General features: G+C 39.8%; 1 protein-coding gene across 3 annotated transcripts in view; it reads left to right on the top strand.

Moving 5' to 3' along the window:
- Positions 1-24,948, top strand: part of LOC149070052 (recombining binding protein suppressor of hairless-like) — a 150,126-nt gene that overhangs the window by 37,239 nt on the left and 87,939 nt on the right. Inside the window, exon 1 of one of the 3 annotated variants that reach the window (XM_089249374.1) lies at positions 23,944-24,337. The exons of 1 other annotated variant lie outside the window; for it this stretch is intronic. In XM_089249374.1, the coding sequence (XP_089105500.1) occupies positions 24,314-24,337 (24 nt within the window). In that variant the 5' untranslated portion in view covers positions 23,944-24,313. Of the gene's footprint in view, positions 1-23,943; positions 24,338-24,948 lie in introns of those variants that run through there. One more of the 3 variants, XM_089249376.1, reaches the window with a different exon arrangement.

The raw sequence follows: 24,948 nt of genomic DNA on the forward strand, positions 1-24,948 counted from the left end.
GGGAGTTTCTGAAACAATTTGTACACGCACGAACGCGTGTTTTAAATGTATGTGTGTGTGACTAACGTACTTATGATATCATTGTTATGTGTGTTTCGTGTGTGAGAGAATTTTTAATCCATCTAATTTTTTAATGCATCCTTCATATTTTGTAGTAAAAGTGGCATCATGGAATGAATTTTCATGTTATGTAAGTGCCGTGTTAAAGGTCTACTACTATTGAACCACACATGCACCTCGTCCATATTCCTCTGCGGAACTTCTAGCGAATTAGTACATGTTGGAATGCGTATGTGTAGTTAACCTGGCGTGAAATATGTTTCTGTATAATGCTTGTTGAGTGTAGTGCTGCCATCTGCCATCAATTTTTCTAACTATGAGTAAAGTGTAATGATTGAATAATTGTATCGTTGTAGGCCTGCTGCTCTCTGTGGGTGAGACTTTTTAACGGAGAGATCGGCTTGCACGTGTTGAAGGTCTTCCTTGCTCTTTGCGGAAAAGATTCTTTCAAATGTGAGACCGGCTCGCATTCTCTTCGTGAAGTTGGAAAACCTTTGAAGACCGGACACACTCCACTTCCCACCTCGGAGAGATATCGAAGCGTTCCCGCAGAATGGGTGTATCCGGAAAGTTAAACAACGTAGCATGACCACCTCAGACGAAAGTAGCAAAAAAATGAAATAAATTACATAAAAAATGATCGTCAACCTGAAGTTATATAACAGATAAATAAAATCTAAAGAATCAACGCCAACGGGCAATCAAAATTATAAACGGGATCATAAGATGGTGGTGTATAGCCGTCCATCCCATAAGAATCTAGTAGAAATCGGAAAACCCCAAAACCCTTCAGTCAACCACCACTACGTCACCATCGGAGTTGGATCCTCGCGAGCGCATTCTATATGACCACATAGCGGATTTTGCTCTCATCTGACAAAAATTAAAAAACCATAGTTATGGCCTTTTGCTCTAATGCAGCGGTTCTCAACCTTTTTTGACTCGCGGAGCCCTTTTATTGTATAATTTCTATGACAGAAGCTTGTATGCCTCTCTTATTTGCTTATCTATCGAATTTGCTGATTTATTTTATTTTCCTCGAGTCGCCGCGGAGCTCCTGGGCGATGCACTTGGAGCACCGGTTGAGAACCGCTGCTCTAACGTATTCATGATGTCGAGGGTTGCATGTATCTAATTAGTGTTCAGAGACAGTCTTCTTTTCATATTACAAATTAAAGTTGTAGTTACACGTCACTCAAATGGCACGCGGCACATTCTCAGAAAATTGAGGGATTCGATGCATATTTACAGATGTGGCCCACGGTACATTCCCAGATGATTGAAGTGGCCCCGCGGAACATTCCCAAATTCTTAAGTAATCCGCGGCATATTTACAGATATCTTAAGTGGCCCCGGCCAGCACCTCCTAGAGATAGAAGGCCTCCGCAGTCTGCTTTCGCGTTAGTAAGTAGTCCATTTTCTCTCAGAATATTCAGTGGAAAAAATTCCCTGCTCTTGCCGGTATCATCGCTGTGAGGAAAAGAAATGATCGGGCTTAAAATTGGCGATTTCTATGCCCCACATCCAATCACTGTGCGGTATTCGTGAGCCAATCAGGAAGATTCTACGCCAAAATAAGAAGAAACGAAATAGGATGCTGTGTTTCAAAATGTGGCAAACTTGCTAGGTAGTCTGAATGACGTTTATGGCAAACAGTGCAGAGGAGGTGCTGCCCCGGCACGGTTCCAGAGTGCTTAAGCAACCCACTCCCCATTTATTACCAAACCAGCAATGCACCATATTCTTCTGCGGAACTTCTAACGAATTGGTACATGTTGGAATGTGTTGGTACGTATAGTGAACCTTCCGCTAAGTTTGTTTCTGTGTAAGCTTGTTATATGTAGTGCTGCCATCGGCAGTGAATTTTTTCAAACTGAGTTTTTCTCAACTCATAGAGAATGAAGTGTAATGAATGAATAATTATACCGTCGTAGGCCTGTTGCTCTGTGCGGCGAGACTTTTTAACGGAGAGATCGGCTCGCATTCGCGCCTTGAAGTTGGTAACCGCAGAAAATCAACTTCAGCTGTGGTGACGGTGGGATTTGAACTCGGATCCTCGCCATGCGAGTCCGTTACTATGACCACTCGACCACCACAGCGGCACGACAGATTTACTGGTCACTTAAGTGACTGACTCACGGCACACTTGAGTGTACCCCGCGACGAATTCCCTTGTGATCACTTATTAAGTGGTGGTTTTTAAATAGTGTTAGAAAGTTTGAAATGGCCCGCGGTCTCGTAACGGTTGAACACCCTTAGTGTAAGACATTCAGGCATACGTCGAAGAACGTCTGCCCGATCTCGAGGTACCTTAACGGCATCTTGAAGTTCTAAATCACAACTGTATTTGAGTTCACTTTTTTAATTGCATATTCAGTTGTATTGTTTATTATTGCCATCAATGATTTTGATTGTTAGCCTACTGTAATATGAGATCGGAAATTCAGAAGCTTCACGGCAGTACATGGTCGTGTGTGGTATAAACAACTTACAGGTAGGTCTACGAGTGGTTGTTGCGCTATTCATTCATTCATTGTCCAATTGTTTTTGGTTGAATAATCTTAAGCTCTTTCTTGACCTCTAATGATTTGAAGTCATACAGGGTGGTCAAAACATCCGTAGAAACTTTAAAAATTCATAAAAACCGAAAAAATAACCGAAATAAAAAACGGTTTTCAGACTAGATCGCGGGAATTTTATTAAGACAGGGAAAGAAAAATAAAAAAACAGCCGATAGGTGGCGCTGACGTACACACAAGTCAAATAAAATATAACGAAATAATGAAAAATAACGAACAGAATGCCTCCAAGTCGTGTATTACAGCAGTATGTGTTCCACATGATCACCACCACAGTGCGTAACAGATTGCTGGCGAGTCACAAATTAGTTTTTCAGAGTGCAGCGGGTCCACATGCACGGTTTACAACGGTGAACTGATTGTGGATTAGGAGCGCAAGCTCTTATAACCGTCTCATTTGCATATTTCCACCAAAGTCGCTCGTAGCAGTGCTACCTAAGGGCTGTTTTTGAGTTAGTTTTTTTTTCTGTCAAAAAAATTCCCGTTATTTTTCCGGTTTTTATTCATTTTTAAAGTTTTTACGGACTTTTTGCCCACCGTGTATTGTTATGATGCCTATTTCGTGCACATTATCTGGGTTTTCACTCAAAAACCAGATGTTTTTAAGAGAAGAGAAACGCTTCTCACGTTTTGCAAAATAAAGTATGTCTGATGGTGTGCTGAGTCGGATTTTTTCAAGATTCCGATAAAGATAATAGAGGCAAGCATTTTCTGATGTACAACATGGGTGTTTTATTAGCATTGCATCGTATTCTACATCAGAGGTTCTTAACTAGAGATCCTTCGAGAGGCTTCAGGGGTGGCTCTTAGGACGTGCTTCCGCACGTAATGCCAAATCCGAGGTGAAAGAGCGCAACAATATGATACTGTGTCACAGCATAAAATCTTAGTTTTTCAGACGGCATCGAAATGAGGCAATTTAAGAAAGTTCGAAGAAAATGAATTGAAAATGTTTGAATCGTCTAATCCATACATGCTTAACTCATGGCCCGCGGGCCAAATGTAACCGTTGGAGTCATCTGATGTGGCACTTGACCTCAAACCTAATTTTGAAAATTTGATTTAAGTGGCAGATTACCAGATCACTTACGTGACCTGCGACGGCGCTGTTCCATATCACTTTGGTGACCCGCGAAACTTTTTCCCATTAATGAAGTGGCCCGCACTTTCTAAAAGGTTGAGCACCCTTGATTTAAGTGATACGCGGCACATTCACACCTCATTTGAGTGACCTGGGGTGTGGGCGTTGTCTCAGATCATTTCAGTATCCCGAGCCACATTTACAGATCATCTAATGACACGCGGACATTCGCAATTTCACTTACTTGCCTTTGACAATATTTTTGCGATAATTGATGACATCTGAAGTGGCCCGTGGCCAAAAACCTAATTTTATAAAAATGAACTAAGCGGCACATTTGCAGATCACTAAAGTGAGTTGTGGCATATTCACAGATCGCTTGAGTGGCACGCCGCCTGGTTACAGAGCATTCAAGCGACCCGTTGTGCAGTTCATCAAGTTACCTACGAAACATTTCTAATTCACTCAAGTAGCTTGCGGCACATTTCTACATAACTTAGGTGGCCCGCAACACATTCCCAAATCATTTAAGTGGCCCGTGGCATGTTTACAGATCACTTGAGAGATCCACGGCAAAATTCCATAGCACTTAAGCAACCCGCGACCGATTTCCTGATCACTCAATTGACCCACGGCATAATGACAGCTCACTTAAGTAACATTCGGCAAAGTTCCAGAGCACTCAAGTGGCCCACGCAGGTGCAGTTCCACGTCACTCAAGTTACCCATGGTACAGTTCCAGTTCAATTTAAGTGGGTCACTTGAGTGATGTGCAACTTCCACGGGCCGCTTTACTACTCTGCAACTGTGCCGTGAGTCACTCTGCTGAACTGTAAATATGTCACGTCTCCCTTGAATGATCGGTACAGTTCCAAATCACTTAACGTAGCCCGCGACACATTTTCAAAACTAATAAAGTAGCCCGTTCTCTCCTAAAGGTTGAGCACCCTTTACCCAAATCAGTGTTTCCCAAAGTGGGTGATGGAATGGTCCGGGGGAGGGGGGCGGCGATAGAAGCTACGAACTTGGGGGCCATTCAAGTATTACGTATGCAGATTTTCAGCTATTTTTGACCACCCCCCCTTGTCAGCAGAACACTGCCCCCCCCCCCGGTCAGCAGCTTAGAATATTTCATATCTTCAAAAAGGGGTGGTTGATGACGTAAGCAACCTTCAAACCCCTCCTTCCCCCCCCCCTTGTCATCAAAAGTCAGCAAATCCGAAACCCCTTCCCCCCCCCCCCCGATGCTGACGTAATACTTGAATGACCCCTCAACATAGGATCCTGTGGGCTTACTTCGGGGGTGAGATGAGCGAAACAATTTCTGATAAAGGGGGTGAGGGAAAAAAAATTGGGAAACCATGACCTAAATTAATGATTTAGCTGGATAATTTTTTTTATGAATATCGGTGTTGAAGCAGTGACACATCATCTGTGTTAATCGAATCCAGGCATTCCTCCTACGATGCTACGTCAACACGTGTCACTTCGCCATTTCCCATAGTTTATACCCCTGAAGTTAAAGCCTCGCAATGTGCTGTACTACAAATATTTGTTTTTACACGCGATACACTGATTTTGTTATGCCGTCTCGAATCGCTGTTAAAAAAGGGGGAAAAAAGAAGAAAAATTATTATTTTCCCTTGTATCTTTTCACGTTGTTGGTGTTGTTGTTCGTGCGTTAATGCTTGCTCGAACTGAAACTTAACTACCATCGACGACAGAAAGAAAGAAAAACAAAACGCGGAGAAAAGACACGCATTTAGTATTTGTAGTACTTTTTCGTCTACAAAAATGCTTTTTTTTTTTCTTTTCCCACCCACATTTATGGAATATGTTTTTCTTTTTCTAGATTTTTGGTGGGAACCCGCATTTTTCGGGAAGCCCATGGGAAGCCTCGGCATAATTTTTTTTTTTCCCCTCACCCTCTCCACTCTGTCGCGCATCCGAATACACATTAATGTGTATGAAACGTGCTTGCTGGCCAATTGTAGCGTGTCCGGGGGAAGATCGGGCTTAGTTCTCTTTCGATGCCATTCTAACATGCATCTGTATACGATCTATCGTCTGTATGTGAGACGGTATTTTTATTTCCAAATACTGTTTAGCCAGGAATTCGTCTGTAGTTGGTAATTGCCTTCTTATACCTGTTATACTCTTTAATATATGAATTTTTCTTTCGATTCTAAATATGTTTTGGCCTTGAGGGCGTCGTTATTCGTGACTTTGACGTCTTTGTTTCGCCTTGTTAGTGTGACATTGGGCAGAATGAGTGGGAAAAAACAGGGTATTTGAAGTAATGGGGGGAGAAGTTTTTTAATCGTGGATTTTTTCCCCCATCTTGTTTTCTCTTCTTGTAATCCGGATTTCCTTTTTTTATATATTCGTTTTACATAATCGGATATTCTATAATTCGTTCAATTTATATCGATTTTGAGGAATTTGTTGAGGTTTTTTTTTCCTCCCTCCACATCCCCGAACCTATGTTGAAAGGAAAAACATTTAATATACTGATCATGTTCTGCCTCTTAAGTGGTTTGAATGATGTTAAATTGAGGCGAAAATGTTTTTGTTTCTTGCCGTGTTTTTTTTTTAGGGACCGTTCAAGTATTACGTCAGCAAACTTTTAGCCATTTTTGGATCACTCGATTGACGATGTACATCTTATATACGTATATATAATAATAACTCATGCTCTATCTTATCTATATATCCCCGTTGAAAATTTTAAACACTTCGATCATAACCCCCACCTGCGCTCTTCCGATATAAACGTGTTCCAGAAATCAACTCTTTCTTCATAGCTCTAGCCTTTTTGGCCAAGCAGAGCACGGTTAGCTCTTCTCTGCATTCCCTCAGCCGAGTCTCTCTGTGTTAGTATGGTCTCTAAAGCCTTTCGGCATACTCCTGACCAGTCGAACTAAGCCCCAGAAAAGTTGAGGGATCACTTTAGTAGAACGCCAAGACACCTTTTTAAGAATAAAACCGAGTATTCTACAGTCCAACCTCACTATAGTGAACCCGGGGATATGGTGAACTCTCGGTTATAGTGAACTTTTTCAGTGGTCCCAACTGAACACCTATTTAATGTTATTTTAAACGCTTATAGTGAACTGCCGAGAAAATGAAAGTCCGCTTATAGTGAACTGAAATGTCCCTTCTGCAGATTTTTGCAAGTTTTTCAAAGGTACGCTTACACATTTAGGATCCCAAAAGACATCATTCCTTGACTTTCGTGTCAAATCACACTCTTTCACCCTCCCCGCCGTTTCTAGGAATCCACTGTAAGATCCCACTCTTTTCAAACCACCCCCAGAAAAATCAGAACAATAGGGGAACAGACCTAGAGACCAAGATTTCTAGAATAGCCTGGGGGCATCTGATGTCCCCCCTCCTTCCTTTCTATCTCCTGCTGCTGTCTTCATATTCATATGACCGCTTCAGACTAAATAGATATTTTGCCATCTGAGCAGTATCTTTAAAAAAAAATCGGTAAAAATTGCGAATTCCGTGAAGATCAAAGCATTTTCAATTGATGATAAAATAAAGATAATCAAACGTATTGAAGATGGAGCCAATCAGTACACCACAGCGTACCTTCTCGGGGCTCCGGGATAGACATTTTCTTGGAAGTTCTGTAAAAAGGAAAAAAATAATACAAAATAAGTATATATTTTTTGTGGGCCCCCCATCTGCCTCATTGCCCTGGTTTACCCCAGCCAAATTACGGCGCTGGAGCCAGAAATCGGCAATGTGCAAGGAATTTCTCTTATTCAAATCTACAGATTCCAACATTTGGAAAAATCGCAGCGTGATCATCGCTGCTCACGAAAAAAATCTAAATGGAGCAAAAATGGTTTGAAGCGAAAGCGGCTGCAAACATTCCGAATACAATTTTTTCTACGGAAAATGTGGACAAAAAAAACTTTGGACTGTTTCGTCCGTAAGAAAATTGATGAGCTTTACTTAAAATCAAAATGCATTCAATCAAAAATAATTTTTTTCCACAGGATGTAGAAATAAAAGTAAGTAATAATATTCTTCAAAACTTTCCCTTTCTTGTATTTGATTTATTGTCTATTTAAGTGATTAATAATTTATTAGTAAATCGTTTGTTGTGTCGAAGTGAATGTTTCCAACAAATGGGCACATGAAATGCTAAGAAATATGAATGTTTCAGCAAATTTGGATATAGTGACCCTTGGGTTATAGTGAACTTTTTATTGGATTCGCAGATGGTTCACTATAACGGGGTTCGACTGTATTTGATTTTTTGACCAACTCGGAATGATGTTCAGAAAACCTATGCCGCTCGTCGAGAATTCCCAAATCGGTTACCCTAGTTGCATCTGGAAAAATAACACCACTCAAATCATTAGTGAAACGTGAGTTGTTCGAACCAAAATGAATGACCATGCGCTTTTCAACGCTGGAGGTCATGCTCCTTTCATTTACCGATGCTGCAATCCTATTTAAGGTTGTCTAGACAGCGGTTCTCGGCCTATTTTTACTCGCGGAGCCCTTTTCAGTCTATAGTTCTAAGGCGGAATCCTGTTTTACTCGAGGAGCCCTTTTTTGTACACGGTTTTTATGGCAGAGCCTTATAGGCCTCTAATTTACTTATCTATCAAATCTACTGATTCATTTTATTTTCCCCCGACTCGCCACGGAGCAACTGGGAGGTGTACACGGAGCACCGGTTGAGAACCGCTGGTCTAGAGCAACTCCCCATCGCTTTGATTCCCTACTACACCCATTAGTTTAACGTCATCTGTGAATTTGCTGATGATTCCATCAATTCCCTGATCGAGTTATCGTTAAAAAATGGAAAAGTATAGGACTAAGGACACTTCCTTCAGAGACTCCACTTCATAACATCTCTGCAATAAAAAAATTCCCCGTTCACCATAACCCACATTTACTTAACCGTACATGCACCTCGTATACATTCCTTTACGCATTTTTTCTAACGAATCGGCACACATACCGGAATGTGTTCTGATTGTACGCGTGTGGCTCTAACGTATTTATGTTGTCGAATTGGGTTTGTTTCGTGTTCGTGCTGGCATCTCTTCATTTTCTCAAATGAAGATGGAAGTGCTTGAATTTTCTTGTTATCTCACTATCGTTGTCGTTCTGCCTGCACTATAACTCTGTAACCTTATCGCGCGGAACGATTCTATCCAATTCAAAAAGCTGTCTTCAATGCCAATCTCATGGAATTTCTTCTTCCTATGTTGTGGACCCGATCCGATGTCCTTAGGAAATACAGATGAGACAAAATTAATGTTTTTGCCTTTTACCGGAATCACGATACGCTTTGACGCGGTAGCACGTGAAAATCCCTAGTGTCTGCATGACTTCCGAGATGGAGGGACCCATATGTCGCGTCGACATCGGTAATTTGCCCATGAAGAAATAAATGCACTTAGTTTTCCCTCTAATCACTATAATCTAAATTGCATTGAATAGAGAGATTTATTAATACATTTTTCTAGACTATGACAATGCAATAACACCATTAGCAAGCTTACTGTTCGCAAGTAAGTACGGTTATAACGTGTAATTTTTGGTGGGTTTTTACACCTGGGGGTTTTTTTTTGAAAAATCCCACCCGTGTTGGGCAAAATCAGACCAACCCCGTATACAATGAATCTGTACTGGTTCCGGAAACAAACTTTATTATCCTATGCAAATGTTGATGATAATTTTCAATTATTAAAATTTTATCGCCTGTTAAACGAAACTAATTTCCAAATTTTAACAATTTTTCATTATAATAATTGATCTTAGCTAATATTCTTGAATCAACGTCACTGCAGATTTTCATGGCCATGATCAAAGCCTAATTTACGGAAACTATTCATGATCATCCGTTACAAAACTATCCCAAATCTTTCTCATCATTCTTATGCTATCAAGGAAATATGCTTTCATTAACGTATTACAATGTGAACTTCCCATACTCTTAATGACGATAAGAAGATTCAGATTTTGAATGTCACATCTCTTTACGTTGAATAACATAATTGGTATCAAGTGGTAAACATTCTCGATGCACCGTGGTCGACAGAAAATCGGTTGCTAGAAACCGCCATCTATCTCATCAAAAGAAACGCCCAACAGTAAGTTTGCCACGGCTCTCAACAAATTGTTGGTCTCAACAATGGAACGCATCGCAACAATACAACACCCGTCGAAACACACTATATAAAAGCTCGACGGAAGCATAGAAGACGTGGGAAGATCCCGAGTTTATAAGTCTCATCGTGTGACAGCTTCGTAAAGTAGCGGTAAGGCCGAACACATACTGGGGATGTGAGCGGAGAGGTACGAAATAGCGTCGAAAACAAATGTACTGTTTTGTTCTGCGCCTCACATACTCGGGCAGCGAGACAACGAGGAGAAAGAGGCAGCTCAAAGAGGTACGCGACTCTTTCAAGCCGGTTTGTTTTCATCGCGAGGTAAAATCAGACGCAATCCAATCATTTGGGGATTGGTCAGTTTTCAACCCCCCAATAAATTTTGGCGCTCTCTCTTCTTTTCGACCCTTCTATTTTAACCCCCCCCAATAAATTTTGTGTTAGGGGGCTGAGAACCCCCTTCCCCAATTAATGAATAAATAATGCGGGGCACTGCACCCTTCTACATACGGGCTCGAGGCTCACCACGGAACGACTGGCAACTTACAGCCCTCTCAATGTTTTTCATGCCCACGCCTTTGTCCTGGGCTGCAAAATGTAAAGGGTGGCAAATTTTTGTCGGAAACTGGAAAACCACTAAAAAATCATAAGTTATATACCACTATAAATCATTATGCAGTCGCTGGGGCGGAAAAATCATTTTTTCCCCACGAAGACATCAAAAATCTTTTAGAAAGAAAACTATCTATGTACTGTCTATACCAGCGGTTCTCAACCAGTGCTCCACGAGCACTGGTGAGAACCGCTCACCATTGCTCACCGGTATTAACGAGATACGGGAAGCGTGCCCCCCCCCCACCCCCCAGCGTCAAAGGTGAAGTTGATTGATCTATACAAATACAACGCCACAACAGGAAAAATGCCCAACGGTGTGACTGAGAAAAAGATGCCCATAACAAATATGGATGTCACACCTCAAAAATACAGCAACCCAATCTAATATATATATGCATATATGAATTGACATCATCATCATCCCCCCCCCCCCGCCAGAAATAATGACCGTGGCCCCCAGACTTCCAACTCTATCTCTGCCTATGATCCTATTGAATTTTCGAAATTTTCAGAGCGTTGGAGCGTTCAAGAGACATGGTTGGTTTAATGGTGTCCCGACCGATTTTTCAGTTTTTCCGAAAGAATATCGTACATCAATCGTACTTGGTTAATTCCAGTTTCAAAGTCACTGAAAAAAAAAAAAGATGAATCCGAATTATCCAATCTGGGTTGACAAAACCCCGAGCTTTCTCTGATATATGGTTTTTTTACACTGCTGGCCACCCAAATTGCAACACCAAGAAAGACAAGAGATATCGCAACAATATTTATTTTGTAGATAACATGTTGACCAAGCATCAAATGATTAAATTTATAGACTTCTGTGAAGTGTGGTTCCTGCCAAAATCAGTAGCCAGAGTAGCCGCCATTGTTGGAGATCACCGCTGCCACACGCCTCGGCATTGATTCAAAGAGACTTTGGATGTGTTCTTGGGGTACAGCAGACCAAGCAGCTTCCACGCGTTGCCAAAGTTGATCTGGTGTGGCAGCTGGGGATGTAATCTGGGTCAATCGTTGAGCGACCATGGACCTCATGTTTTCTATCGGCGAAAGATCCGGAGAGCGAGCTGGCCAGGGAAGCAATTCAATCTGGCGATTGACGAAGAACCTTTGGACAATGCGTGCCACGTGTGGTCGCGCATTATCCTGTTGAAATATGGCTGTGGGCAAGCCCTGAAGGCAAGGAAGGACAACTGGCTCCAACACCTCGGAGATGTAGCGCTGGCTTTTTAAAGTACCGGCAATGCGCACTAGAGGAGTGCGAGAGTGATATCCAATACCGCCCCATACCATAATACCCGGTGCAGGACCAGTGTGGCGGTGCATAACGCAGCTGTTCAGCATCCTCTCTCCACGGTGTCTCCATACTCGAATCCGACCATCGTGGTGTTGCAGACAGAAGCGTGACTCGTCAGTAAAGACAATTTCATTCCATTGTGCCGTCCACATCCTTCTTTCATCGCACCATTGGCGGCGGAGACGTCTGTGGTTCTGCGTCAAGGGTAGACGAAGCAATGGACGTCTTGCGGACAGACCACTCTGCTGTAAACGGCGTCGAATGGTACGCGCAGACACTGGATGATGCGGTACAGACTGGGTGTGCTGTGCTATGGTTCGTGATGTGGCTGAGCGATCCGTCACTGCCATACGCACAATACGCCTGTCATCACGTGAAGTGGTGCACTGAGGTGGATGCGATCGAACACGTCGGTCCGTCGTACCCTCCTGCATCCAACGATCACATATCCGCATTACAGTTGTTTGGTTTCGTCCAACACGACTACCGATTTCCCTGAAAGATAATCCACAATCTCGGTAGGCCACTATCCTTCCTCTGTCGAACTCGGATACTTGATCACAAGATGATCGCTGTTTTCTACGAGGCATAATTGATCGTTTTTTTGAAAAAACCACAAGAAAAACACAATTGCCGTACTTCAAATCGTCGAAATCTCCAAGCCTTAAATAGCGCTTTGAAGTGGCGCCACAGGCGCGCGTGATGTGCGTCTGCACTGAAATTCTAATCATTTGCATATCTCACTTCCGCTAATGCATGTTGTAAATTTCATATTATTTGCATGCTTCCTTCAGGGTGTTGCATTTACGGTGGCCAGCAGTGTATATATGTTTCATGATACTGGAGCATCACGAAAGCAAGTTATATATGCGGCAGGGGCCTACATAAATATAATAGACCTAGTAATATATGGCAATTATTTAAGTAATTATTATATCGCTGGTGACTCATTACGGAAAAATTCTCGGGGGGGGGGCAGAGGAGTTGGGACAAACTCGTTTCGCACCCTATTACCATAATAAGTATATAAAATGGGGTTTTCAAGTGTTTTTGCCTCTAATCACTATAATCTAAATTGCGTCGGATACAGAGATTTAGCGAGTAATGCATTTTTCTAGAGTATGACAATGCAATATCATTAGAAAGCATACTGTTTGGAAGTAAGTGCAGTTTTAATGTGTAATTTTTGGTGGTTTTTTCACCTGGGATTTTTTTTGAAAAATCCCACCCATGTTGGGCAAAATCAGACCAACCCCGTATCCAATAAATCTGTATTAGTTCCGTAAACTGACTACCGTAATTCTGTGGCAGAATTGGTCAGAACATGATAACTCTAAAATCACAGTTTTGAGATACAATCATTTTCATTGTCGTTAAAAAATCAGAAATAAAGCATACACACAAATACAAATGAAAATATCATACATCAGCATGTTGTTTAGCTGTACGCACGTATTTGTGCATTTATATCACGTCTAATTAATTATAATTAGCAATACTTACTTTTAGATCAAAAATCCATTTTTTGGAGATATCATGTTCTGACCCAAACACCACAGAATTTCACACAGCTATGGTCCAAAATTACACCATTTTCTACATCATAATTTATGTATTCAAGCTATTCAAAAAATTTTATTGCTGATATTGCCTGTAGAAATATCAAGCATTAATGTTAAACCCCTTTTTTTATTCCTTATGTAGCTCAAATATGGATTTTCTAAAAATTAAATTTTGGACCATAGTTGCGTTACGAAGTCCCAACTGTAGTCCGTCAAATATTTTATGTTATAAATTGCTTACGAACCATAGTTGAGAGAATGTACTACAACTATATTGTATATCCATCTTTATCCTCTTTGCTAGAAGATGGTTTTGCTAAATTCGACCCATAAGAGGGGTCAAAAAGGGGGAATTCATAGAGAAATCGCACGGAGCCAAAACCACTGTAGCTATCACCATGAAATTTGGTCAGAGGTTTCGTTTTATGACTACTAAGGGGTGTCATAGGGAGGAAGGCGTTTGGAGAAATCAGCCGAGCCGAAATCTTTGAAGCCACAATTCAACCCCCTAAGAGAGTTCAAAAGTTATATGGAGCAATCATCACCGAGCCGAAATCGCTGAAGCCATAAATATAAAATATAGTCAATAATATATTTTAGAAAGTAGATACCCACTAAGACGGGATTTCTGAAAATTCATTCCCCCAAGGGGGGTGATAAGAAGTTCGAATATTACATGGGGGGGTTGGGATCATGGACGAGTAATTTTCAGATTACCAAATACACGTGAGCGAAGCTGCGGGTAACAACAGCTTGTGGTCCATAAAAATGGTTGGACCATAGTTGAGAGCAAAGTACACTTTTCTATTGTTTTTCCTATAAATATTTTTATACTCACGCAACAGTAAAAATGTTTATTAAACATATGTAAGTACTAAATTATCTGTACTACAGAACATCAATAGCGCAGAACAGCTTGTAGTAGCTTGTAGCTTAGAAAGTTTGCAGCTGACCGTGTCCATAAAATTCACCGCCAGCAAAATTCATCGACCAACAATTCACTACATGCAATTTACCGCTGGGAAAATTCACCGACAACAGTTCGATACAAGTCTGTGTTAGCGAGGGAGTGAGTGATTGAGTTACTGAGTCAGGGAGAGAGTGACTGAGTTACTGAATCAATAATCGAGTAAGTCATTCCATGAGTGAGAGAGCTAATGAGTCCGTGAGTGAGTGATCGACCTAGTGAGTATGTGAGTGACCCAGTGATTGACATAGTGAGTGAGTTAGTTAGTTTTTAACCTGGTAGTGTCACAAATGATTAAAAAATCCGATTGTTCTATATTATATTGTCTATATTACAATATTGATCTAATGTCATATTTATAGCTTCAGCGTTTTCGGCTTGGCGATGGCGATAATGAATCAGTCAGGACATGTTATTTTATATACAGTATTATACAGGGTGATCAGCGAATAAGCCCTTGTTTCAAAATTAAATATCTCTACAACAAAGATCAATAGAATTATGCGGTAAACGGTATGTTTATTACGAAATTGGAAGAATGTTGTACAGAAATTTCGAAAATTTAGTTGTTTTTTTTTTAATTTTTTAAAATTTAAAAAAAAAAAAAACTGGAGATTTTGGGGTTCCGAAAATTCTCATTTGTGTGAAGAGAAACCACTGCATTCGCCTAAAGTTACTGCATGGGCTGCGGTATGCGCCATGTGTGCTGACAAATTGTTCCAAAATTGTAACGTAACGTTCAGTAGTAATCGTTTCTCGCACGAAGAAGGGGCCGATAATGCCTCTGGCGCATACCGCAGCCCATGCAGTAACTTTAGGCGAATGCAGTGGTTTCTCTTCACACAAATTAGGATTTTCGGAACCCCAAAATCCGCAGTTTTGTTTTTTTTTTTTTAAATTTTAAAAAAACTAAATTTTCGAAATTTCTGTACAACATTCTTACAGTTTTGCTAATAAACGTACCGTTTACCACATAATTCTATTGATCTTTGTTGTAGAGATATTTAATTTTGAAATAAGGGCTTATTCGCTGATCACCCTGTAGATGTAGATACGCACTAAGACAAGATTTCTGAAAATTCATCACCCATGGGGATCACGAGGTGTTCAAGTGGCATAGGGGGAATCATCGCTGAGTAAATTTGCGATTGCAGAATGCACACCAGTGAAGTCGCGGAAAACAGCTAGTTCATTATAAAAAAAAAATCCATTGGTTACTGATGATCAACAATGTTTATTATAACATCAAAGTGATAACGGGAGATGATTTTAAGCAGGTTAATATATCAACTTTCTTTTAATTCTGTTTTTAACGTTTCATTAGAAGTTTCTGAGTAAAACATAGTTAATAGAATATACTCTCTTGTATTGTGCAACAGCAATTTCTTCCGTATCATCTAAATTTCTTCTAATAAAGTCATTATTAAAACTTTCCGCCATATCTTTAGTATCACTCACTAGATCATTCACACTCCCTACTTTACCGCACACCATTTCCGGTCATATATCGCCGTACGGCAATTTCAGAGGAGTTGGGTGGGAAATGAAGGCTCGATAGGTAAAGAACTTGCTTTTTTCTCACGTTCTATGCCCGGATTCGAACCCATGTACCTTGATGGTAACCTTCATAGTGGAAGACGAGCATCTTACCACGAGACGCCACTCGGGCCAAGGTTTCTAGAATATATCGGGCCCCACTCCCTCGCTTACTGACTCGTATCGAACTGTTGGCGATGAATTTTCCTAGTGGTGAATAATTGTCGGTGAATTTTCCGTAAACCGTTTGGACCATAGGTGTGTGAAATTATGGTACTTGATCAGCAAAATTTGCATAGAATAATAATTTTTAATTATTAAAATTTTATCACCAGTTAAAAGAAATTATTTTCCAAATTTTAACAATTTGTAATTATAATAATTGATCTTAGCTAATATTCTTGAATTAAGTCAACGTCACTGCAGATTTTCTTGGCCATCATCAAAGTCTAATTTACGGAAACCATTTATGATCATCTGTTACGAAGCTATACTTTCATTAACATATTACAATCTGAACTTCCCATACTCTTAATGACGACAAAAAGATTCAGATTTTGAATGTCAGATCTTTATCCATACGTTAAATAACAATCGGTATCAAGTGGTAAACATTCTCGATGCACCGTGGTTGACAGAAAATCGGTTGCTAGAAACCGCCATCTATCTCAACAAAAGAAACGCCGAACAGTAAGTTTGCCACGGCTCTCAACAATGGAACGCATCGCAACAATACAACACCCGTCGAAACACTCTATATAAAGGCTCGACGGAAGCATAGAACACGAGAACACGTGGGAAGATCCCGAGTTAATAAGTCTCATCGTGTGGCAGCTTCGTAAAGTAGCGGTAAGACGACGCGTTATAATGAGACAGTGCGATGGAGAAAACTCAACCGCACTGGAAAGGTTCCTGCGTACGGGGTAGCGGTTCGTTAACCGCGTTAGGCATACGCGTTGCCGCCCGGCAGTTGCGCAAACCAAGTAAGGTCGACAGCTTGAGCAAAGTAAGGTCGTACTGAGGAGTAAACGTTAGTCGATCTGAAACTAGAAAGACGTAGCAAGGCCAACGTTGAATGACTTTCGGTTGCACCTTCCCGCCACGTGGGTGGCTACTGAGCGTCGATCCACGTGTTGAACAGACAAATATCAGAATCGATTATAGATTGCATGGCCAGACGCCAGCAGAAATCTCATGCCCCTTATTTCCCCGCTTACTATTTCCAAATTTATATATATAAACTCTCCCTCTCTCTCCTCCTTTGAGTAGAGTATTTTCCAATTCAAATGGATATAAAAAGTGAAACTTTATTTGCAGTGATCACTGTATACGAGTACTATCTATGGTTTTTGTAAAAGGGTGCCTCTTTGTAAGCTGACTGATAGCTCTGGGCTAGGCCTACCTGGTGTGAAAATTTCATTCTGGTCAGAATGCTTTACGGAATGCCGTGTTTTTCATTTCTCTCTTTGACTGTTTCCAAACATTTGAGAAGCTTATTTTCAAAAGGAAACATCCCCTCCTCCTTTTTTTTAATCGAAATTCATTTTCCAACGGTTTCTGAATCTTTACTATGAGTCCTATCGGATTATGCAACAGTGTTTATTCCAACTGAAATATTTTTGGTAAGTTAGTCGTTTCTACTATAAGGGAACATCCACTTCGTCCGTTCACTTCTGTATTTTTTGGTGGAACTTCTCGATAACGGTCACCCATGGGACCTAAAATTTTGTCCTCAACGAGGCGCGTGTCCGTTAATGGATAGTAAAATACATTGAGTCCTATCAACGCAATTCAAAAAGTGTCCATTATGGGGGGATTCCGCTGCAGAATGATCGCGTGTTCCTTATGTTAATGACGAGAGGGCCGTGCTCCCTGATGAAGAAACATTGTACCGTCGACGCCATTTGTTGGAATCACGGATAATGTTATCGTTTGGGTATTTCTATCACTTTTGCAAGAAACGGAACAGACCAATACCATAACACAGGAAAAAAATTCGTTTTTATTTATTTCTGGACTTCAGTTACTGTTATCAAATTTTTTTCGTCGTAAGTTTTTTTTTTTTTTTTTTTGCTCATTCTGAAGCTAAGATTTAACTAAACTTAATTTTTTTTTCCTTTGTAAGTTATCGTTATCAGGCTCTGAAAAATATTTCCGTACATAATATCTAAAATTAGTCCATATAGTATTCGCTGTAATCCATATACGTGTGGAGCTGCTTTTGCAATGGCCTTCCTATAGTGAAGGCAAATGCATAACGAATAAAAAGCGCTTTCCTTCCGTTCTTTTTTTTTTTAATTACACAAATACAAAAATATGTGCGTATAACAAACATGTATACAATATACATATATAATACACACACACAACTGACCTCACCTGGAGGGACATGAATGTCCTTTCAGCAGGTCTATAAAGGTTACTCGGTGAGATTTAAGTTCAGCAACAGCTTTATTAATATGGTTTATATCATTGTATCAGTTTCCTTCATTTGACCAGATTTGAATTTCTTTTCCCGAGAGACTTCCTTCAAGAGATCTATGAAATGTGTGTAGGCCTACATTTAAAGAAAAATATCGTAATTTTTTGTGATAAACATTAGACAGTTCGATTTTTACTCCTCACAATGACTGGATAACAAAAGTGCATAACTTTAGCTTAAAAGAAAAAAAAAGGTCCCGTTTTAGAATAGAATAAAAAAAAACGGAAATGATTGAACATTTTACAACCAATTATGGGGATAGAATAGAAAAAGTTATCCCACTTTACAAATACCCGTTTACCGTACATCCCGTTTGGTCGAACGGAATGTATGGTCACAGTACTTGCAATCGGAACTTTCGGATACAGTTATCATCCGGTTATTGTTATCAGAAATCCTGGTTGCCCGTGTGATCATTAAGTGGCGTGGACTGCATTTAAATATTTTTCTGCCATTCCTACACGCTACTTGTCGGGCTGGTTTCTACTTTTGTAAAGCAAACGTAATTCCTCCGGAATATGTTCCTTACTTCTACTGTAAATTTAGCAAAACTGGAACGGTTTGAAGGTAAAAATGAGCTGCTCATTAGAAATAGAAGTTACGTATCACGTAGCTGAGATTTACGTGATGGATAATTTCAACTTTGATAGAATATCTGCCACAAATGAATGGGGCGTCAATCCTTTGTACAGCTCATTAGGTCGCGTGTGAGGCAAAATAAATAAATAAATGAAAATAAAAATGTGTTTCAAACCATTATTGGGTATTGTTTATGTACACACATGTAAGAGTATCATTTCTGGTATCGAGTTGGAGGTGTTTCTACCATTTCCCACCATTCTTAATCATCGATTACTTGTGTAATTCAAATATACGCCCTCGCGCATCTCCCCACTTCTCTCTCTAAATATACCTTCCTATTATCGTTGTTTTTCGATTGTATTCATTCTCATGGGGGGGGGGGGGATGCAGCATTCTTTTTTTTCAATCGAATACTTGTATTTCTTTCTTTAGATGGCTCTTTGCCATCATCATGCAAAGCTAAATGGAGGAGAGTCTTACTAGGTTTAGGAGAAAAAAATATACTGGTGAATGTGTTTGATTATTCGTTTTAATTGTGCATTCTTTTTCTAGAAGACGCATTCCCGGAAGGCGACATTTAGTTTCTCGTGTGCATCCCGATTCCCATCGACGCGTCGGTATCATTGCCTAATTACGCCTACGACTGTTCTCCCAGGCGTTTGTTTTATTGCATTAGAAAAACCAGCAGTTGGTTTTTTTTTTTGGAATTCGAGAGCGTGTGCATGTACGCTTGTGATGGGAAATTGCTTCTGACTATCGACTGGTGTTGCACAAATTTTAATTTGATCGGGCTTGAGCAATGCTGGGACACAATGGAGGAGTTTTTATTTCTTTAGACGCATGAAATTTTTGATAAGAATGGCATTTTTATATTAGAAATACGAAAGTTTTCACATGTTTGTGTTCGCTTGTGAAATTTATCCATTGTGCTGCGAATAATATTTCCGTATTATGATAGCGTCTGCAATATATCAAGTTGAGGTCACCTGATTTCCATAAAACTTTTAGTAATATCGAATTGTGTATTTTGCAACCTTAATTTTCACACGTATATTTGTGAAATTTTTTTCTCTCCTTCCACCTGCCATTGGGAAAAATCTGCATCGAAAATTTTCTGCATACACACGCGCATAGTAAAGCACATTGTTATTGATCAATAGCAATTTGTGCGTTGGTGTCAGATAGAAACAAAAAAAATACCATGTAGAACAGTTTGTTCAGTTTTGAAGTTTTTGTGTGTGCTGGGAAAAACAGAAGCGTGGAAAAATAATTACTCCGCTCAATACAATCGGGAATATAAAAATACAGTAAAATTATGATTTTCCATACGAAATTATTTAGGGTCTATACGGGTCAAGGAACGCTTAGAATTGTCAAATCGTCAGGGAATTTGATTATTTCTATAAAAAATATGTCGAGAGAAAATCGCCCACGTGCGTTCTTGAAAGCTGGAAATTTCACACAGAACGTGGCAAATAATCACAATTTTTTTTTCTGTGGTATTGATATAGCCATTGCTAACAGAAGTTGCAAGAAAGAAAGAAAAAGTAACAATTTCATGAATGCAGATTCACTTATTACAGTGAAACCTGTCTTGAATGGAATCAAAAGGCAGTGTATATTCCATTAGTACTTTGATTTGCACCTTTATAAAACGGAAACCTGCGTAGTACGGAATACCATTTCAGTCTCTTGGGAGTTCCGTTTCATACAGGTTCTGCTGTGTTGTTATTATGTACAGTATATATACAGGGTAGTAAGTAAAGTCCCTTTGCTGCATTTCACTGGCGAACCATTGATCCTAGAAGCATTTTTCCAATTGGAAAAAAAAAGTATCTAAATAATAAGTACACTTTAGATACGTCATTCATGTTGCAAGGGATTGTATAGTTGTTAGAATAAAAGAAATGATTTTTTATTTGAACATCCTGTCGTAAAACACACAAATAGAAAGTTGCTTCTCTTGAGGCCAACAATTAAATTCCACGTTTCCAAGTGCAATATTCGCTGAAATATTTCAATTAAAGAATCGGAGAAGAGTTGGGAAAGAAGAGCATGAACTAAAAGATAAGCTCATTATTCTGTTGTTTCCGAACTTTTCTCGGTTTTTGAATTCAAATATCTCAGCAAATACCGCACTTAAAAATGTGAATTTTTTTTGTTGGCCTCAGTAGACAGAGGACACCACAACTCTGTAATTGGGTTTTTGAGGACAGAGTGCCCGTAGTCCGTATAAAAAGTTTTTTTTTATATTTTAATAACGATACACCCCCCTTGGGATATGAATGACATATTTGAGGTCTACACGTCATTTGATTCTTTTTTTAACTGGAAGCGTGTCTCTAGGATCAACTGTTCGCTAGTAAAAGGCGGCCATGGAGCTTTCCTTACCGTCTTCTAAACGGTAAAATGTGATATATCGGTTATTTTGAGGTGTGTCAATGCTATGCAAGTTATTCAATAGATATGGGTTGTAACACATTTGTTTTCTCAGCGCACACGCTGAACAATTGGGTAAAATGGTTTTCCCGCATTTAAAGCTGTTTTTTCTTCTAACTTTCCTCTGTTTTTCGAATTCGAATATTTAGAAGCATGACTTTTTTTTTCAGCATCAGGAGAGAAGAGACAGGGAAACAACTTTCTTATTGGGTTATGAGGTACACGGGTACTGTATCAAAAGTTTTTTTGTTTTTTTTTTAATAACTATACAACCTCTTTCAGCGGGAATGACGTATCTGAATACTACACGTTATTTGGAAACTTTTTCTAATCGGAAGTATAACTCTAGGATCAACGGTTCGCCGGTAAAATGCCACACTCTCCTGTTTGATATGCTGCACCCTGTGTATATATACCCTCGCCGGGCATCTGGTTGGGAAAAAAAATACATGCCCGGTGTCAAAATTGATGCCTCGGGCAACAGATTTGTCCAGCCTTGACTTAGGGTAGTCTTCTTAGAGACTATGTATTTCCAATTACTGAGAATCACGATTAGCTTTGTAGCTGTATGATTGGTGCAACCGTTCTCTTGTTCAGCTGCATGTCCGACTTCTTACCCTCTATGATCCCTTATATACAGGGTGTTCTGTTAATGGACCTACAATCTCAGAGGGTTGTTAGTAGACATCAAGAGAAACAAAAACTGTAATGGAACATGGTGTCTTAAGAGGGTGAAAAACGCATGCAAATTTCGTCCTCACGCTGGAACTACAAAAAAGTACACTAATAACTACAAAAAAAATTACTTTATTAATTATTACAAGTACGTAGTATACAACGACGTAAAAACGATTCCCGGGAGCGTTCGAAGATACCAGGTATGCTTTTGATGTCTGCCGCAGCGACGACAATCCGCGCTATGAGATCCTCCTGTGTGTGTCCCACGCCTTCAGCGAACAACTGACATCCACCTTTCGTGTCCTCTAGACTCAGAGCCTGGATGCTTTTTTCGCGATTTTTACCCTCTCAACGTGGTTTGCGACACCACGTTCCATTGCAATTTTTGTTCCTGTTGATGCCTACTAACAACCCTCTGAGTTTATCGGTCCATTAACAGAACACCCTGTATTTGAATATACATGGTCAAAAACAATAAAAACCAATATACCTTTTTTTCAGTTTCTTTTTTTTTTTTTTTGGTATTTTAAAGTGTATCTTTTAGTGTGATCTCAGATGCAAAATACCGCTATGTGAATACAATACTTTTTTACGTAGAGAGAATTGATTCCTTGTTGGTGTCATTTTTTTTTTAGAGCTGCTGAAATTTCACGTGTTCAGAGATTTATAAAATCGCACAAAATATTGATAGGATTGAAAATGAAATTCCAGGTGAAAAACTATTCAACTTTGCCAAGCAAGTTTTCATCTGTTTGTTAATAATATTAAAAGCAAGGCAAACCGCATATTTCCCCCTTAATTAGTCATTTTATATAATTAAAAAAATACACTTTAATTAATTAAACTGTTGTTGCTGATGTATATTTTTTCAATTATAAATGTGCTAATACAATCTATTTACATCCGCATTTTCTAAAAAAAATTCAGTACTTTTTTCCTATAGAGGAATGTTTACGCGAGCTTAAATATACGTTTTTAGATTATATCTTTAGCCGTTTGATATGGTCTGCGATCGTTGTATAATTACGGCTTATCTGGGTGTATAAAAGCGTCGCTGTGTCGACCAAAACTCTTTGATTACATCAAAATTTTAAAATTTGACCGACGAAATTATGAACCACTTATGTGAAAACATGAATTGAAAAATGAGTTACATTAAAGAATAATGTAATGTAAAAAAGTCAGTGGCGAAAGTTGTGTTGTGAGGGAGTCGACCTCTGTGCTCAATTAGTATCTTGTCTGTCAAATTCGTATTACGTTTTAGCGATGATTACTAGTCAAGTTTCCTCTCCCATACGGTAAATGGTGCATATCATCTGCGGGCTGTGTCGGACCCTGTCGAGAGCCTTTTCCCACGATGCCCGCGAAAAAGCCGTTCCCACGAGCTGCCGAATGTGTGGTTTTTTATTAGTCATCACCGACCGGACACGGACCGTACAGGTCGCACTCTGGTGCACACCTCCTCCATCCGTCGTTCGTTCATTTATTATTTCCATCCGTGCATCGTATATGTGTAGGATCAATTTGCAACATATGTCCAGTGCCGAGAGCTAATCGCCGCACGGTGTATATTTCGACGACGGAACGAACGTGGTGGCTGCGTCGGTGGAAACCGTGGTCCGCACACGCGCCTGTGCCTGATACGATCTCGCACGCCGCGTCGGGATTGGATCTCCTCCGGTGCTCCCTTGGAAAGAAGATAGGCGTGTTCTTGTGTATCTCGGCCGTCCAATGGGAAACAGTTTCGTTTCCTTGGCGAATCTTTGTCTTTTCTTCTCGTAAATACCTGATTTTTTTGTCTCGAGGATGAGATAATTCTTTTTTATTAACGCGTTTTTCTCCCACGCGTTCTACCTTCGCAAAGAAGGTGTATATCTGTGTCGCGAGAGGCGCAATCGTTTATGGTAGGTGGTCCTTGGGGATAAAAGGAGGAAAGAAAACAGTCTTGTACTGCGCGCTTCTCTACTTAGAAAAGCTCAGGTAAAAAGATGTAGATAGAGGAAAGGAAATATTTTCGTGACGCGGACGTTTTTCAGTTTTGATTCTTCGAGTTATTCAGTTGCGTCGAATTCGTCTTGTGGAAGGCAGTATATATATATATATATATATTAATGTGTGTCGTCAAGTTTGAACTCCTTTTTCGTCTGGAAATGTGAATGCTATTAACATATTCTGAATATCTTCGGGAATCTAGAAAACACAAAAAGAATCATTCGCTGACATTATTGGAAGTGAATTGTGACAATTGCCATAAATATTTTAGTGAGAAGAGTTTTCTTCATTCCTTGCGCCATGAACGACGTTTACATGTCCGAGGTGAGTGGTTACTTTTTTTTTTCTGTACATCGAGAACAACATATAGGACACATAGATAGGGAAGTTCCTTCGTCCTGGAATAACTCGTGAACCGTTGATCCTAGGGATATACTTCCAATCTTCCAAGTAGCGCGTAGACCTCAGATATGTCATTTATATTGCAAGGGGTTGTATAGTTATTGAAATTTAAAAAAAAACAACTTTTTATTTGATCATTCGGTTTTAAAAAACCCAATTAAAAACGAGAGTTGTTGCTCCGTCTCTCCTGGGCCCATTGCACATAAAAAAAATCCATGTTTTTAAGTGCAATGTCCGCTTGGATATTTAAATTCAAAAATCCCTGAAAGTGGAAGACCGAACCGCATAAACTAATGAGTGAGCCCATTCTACGCTTCATATGCTGTTCTTTCCCTCATTTTCAGCGATTTTTTGAATTCAAATATCTCGGCTAACGTTGTACTTGAAAACATGTAATTTTTAGTTGGGCTCGGGGGGGACAAAGCAACAACTTTCCAACTGGGTTTTTATAGGACATTGTGCCCAAATAAAAAATTAATTTTTTTTATTAACTATACAATCCCTTGCAATATGAATGGCATATGTGAGTACTA

Source organism: Pholcus phalangioides, unplaced genomic scaffold (assembly GCF_987345545.1).
Source record: "Pholcus phalangioides strain wild (caught in Gottingen) unplaced genomic scaffold, Ppha-v1.0 ptg000022l_1, whole genome shotgun sequence".
Lineage (NCBI taxonomy): Eukaryota > Metazoa > Arthropoda > Arachnida > Araneae > Pholcidae > Pholcus > Pholcus phalangioides.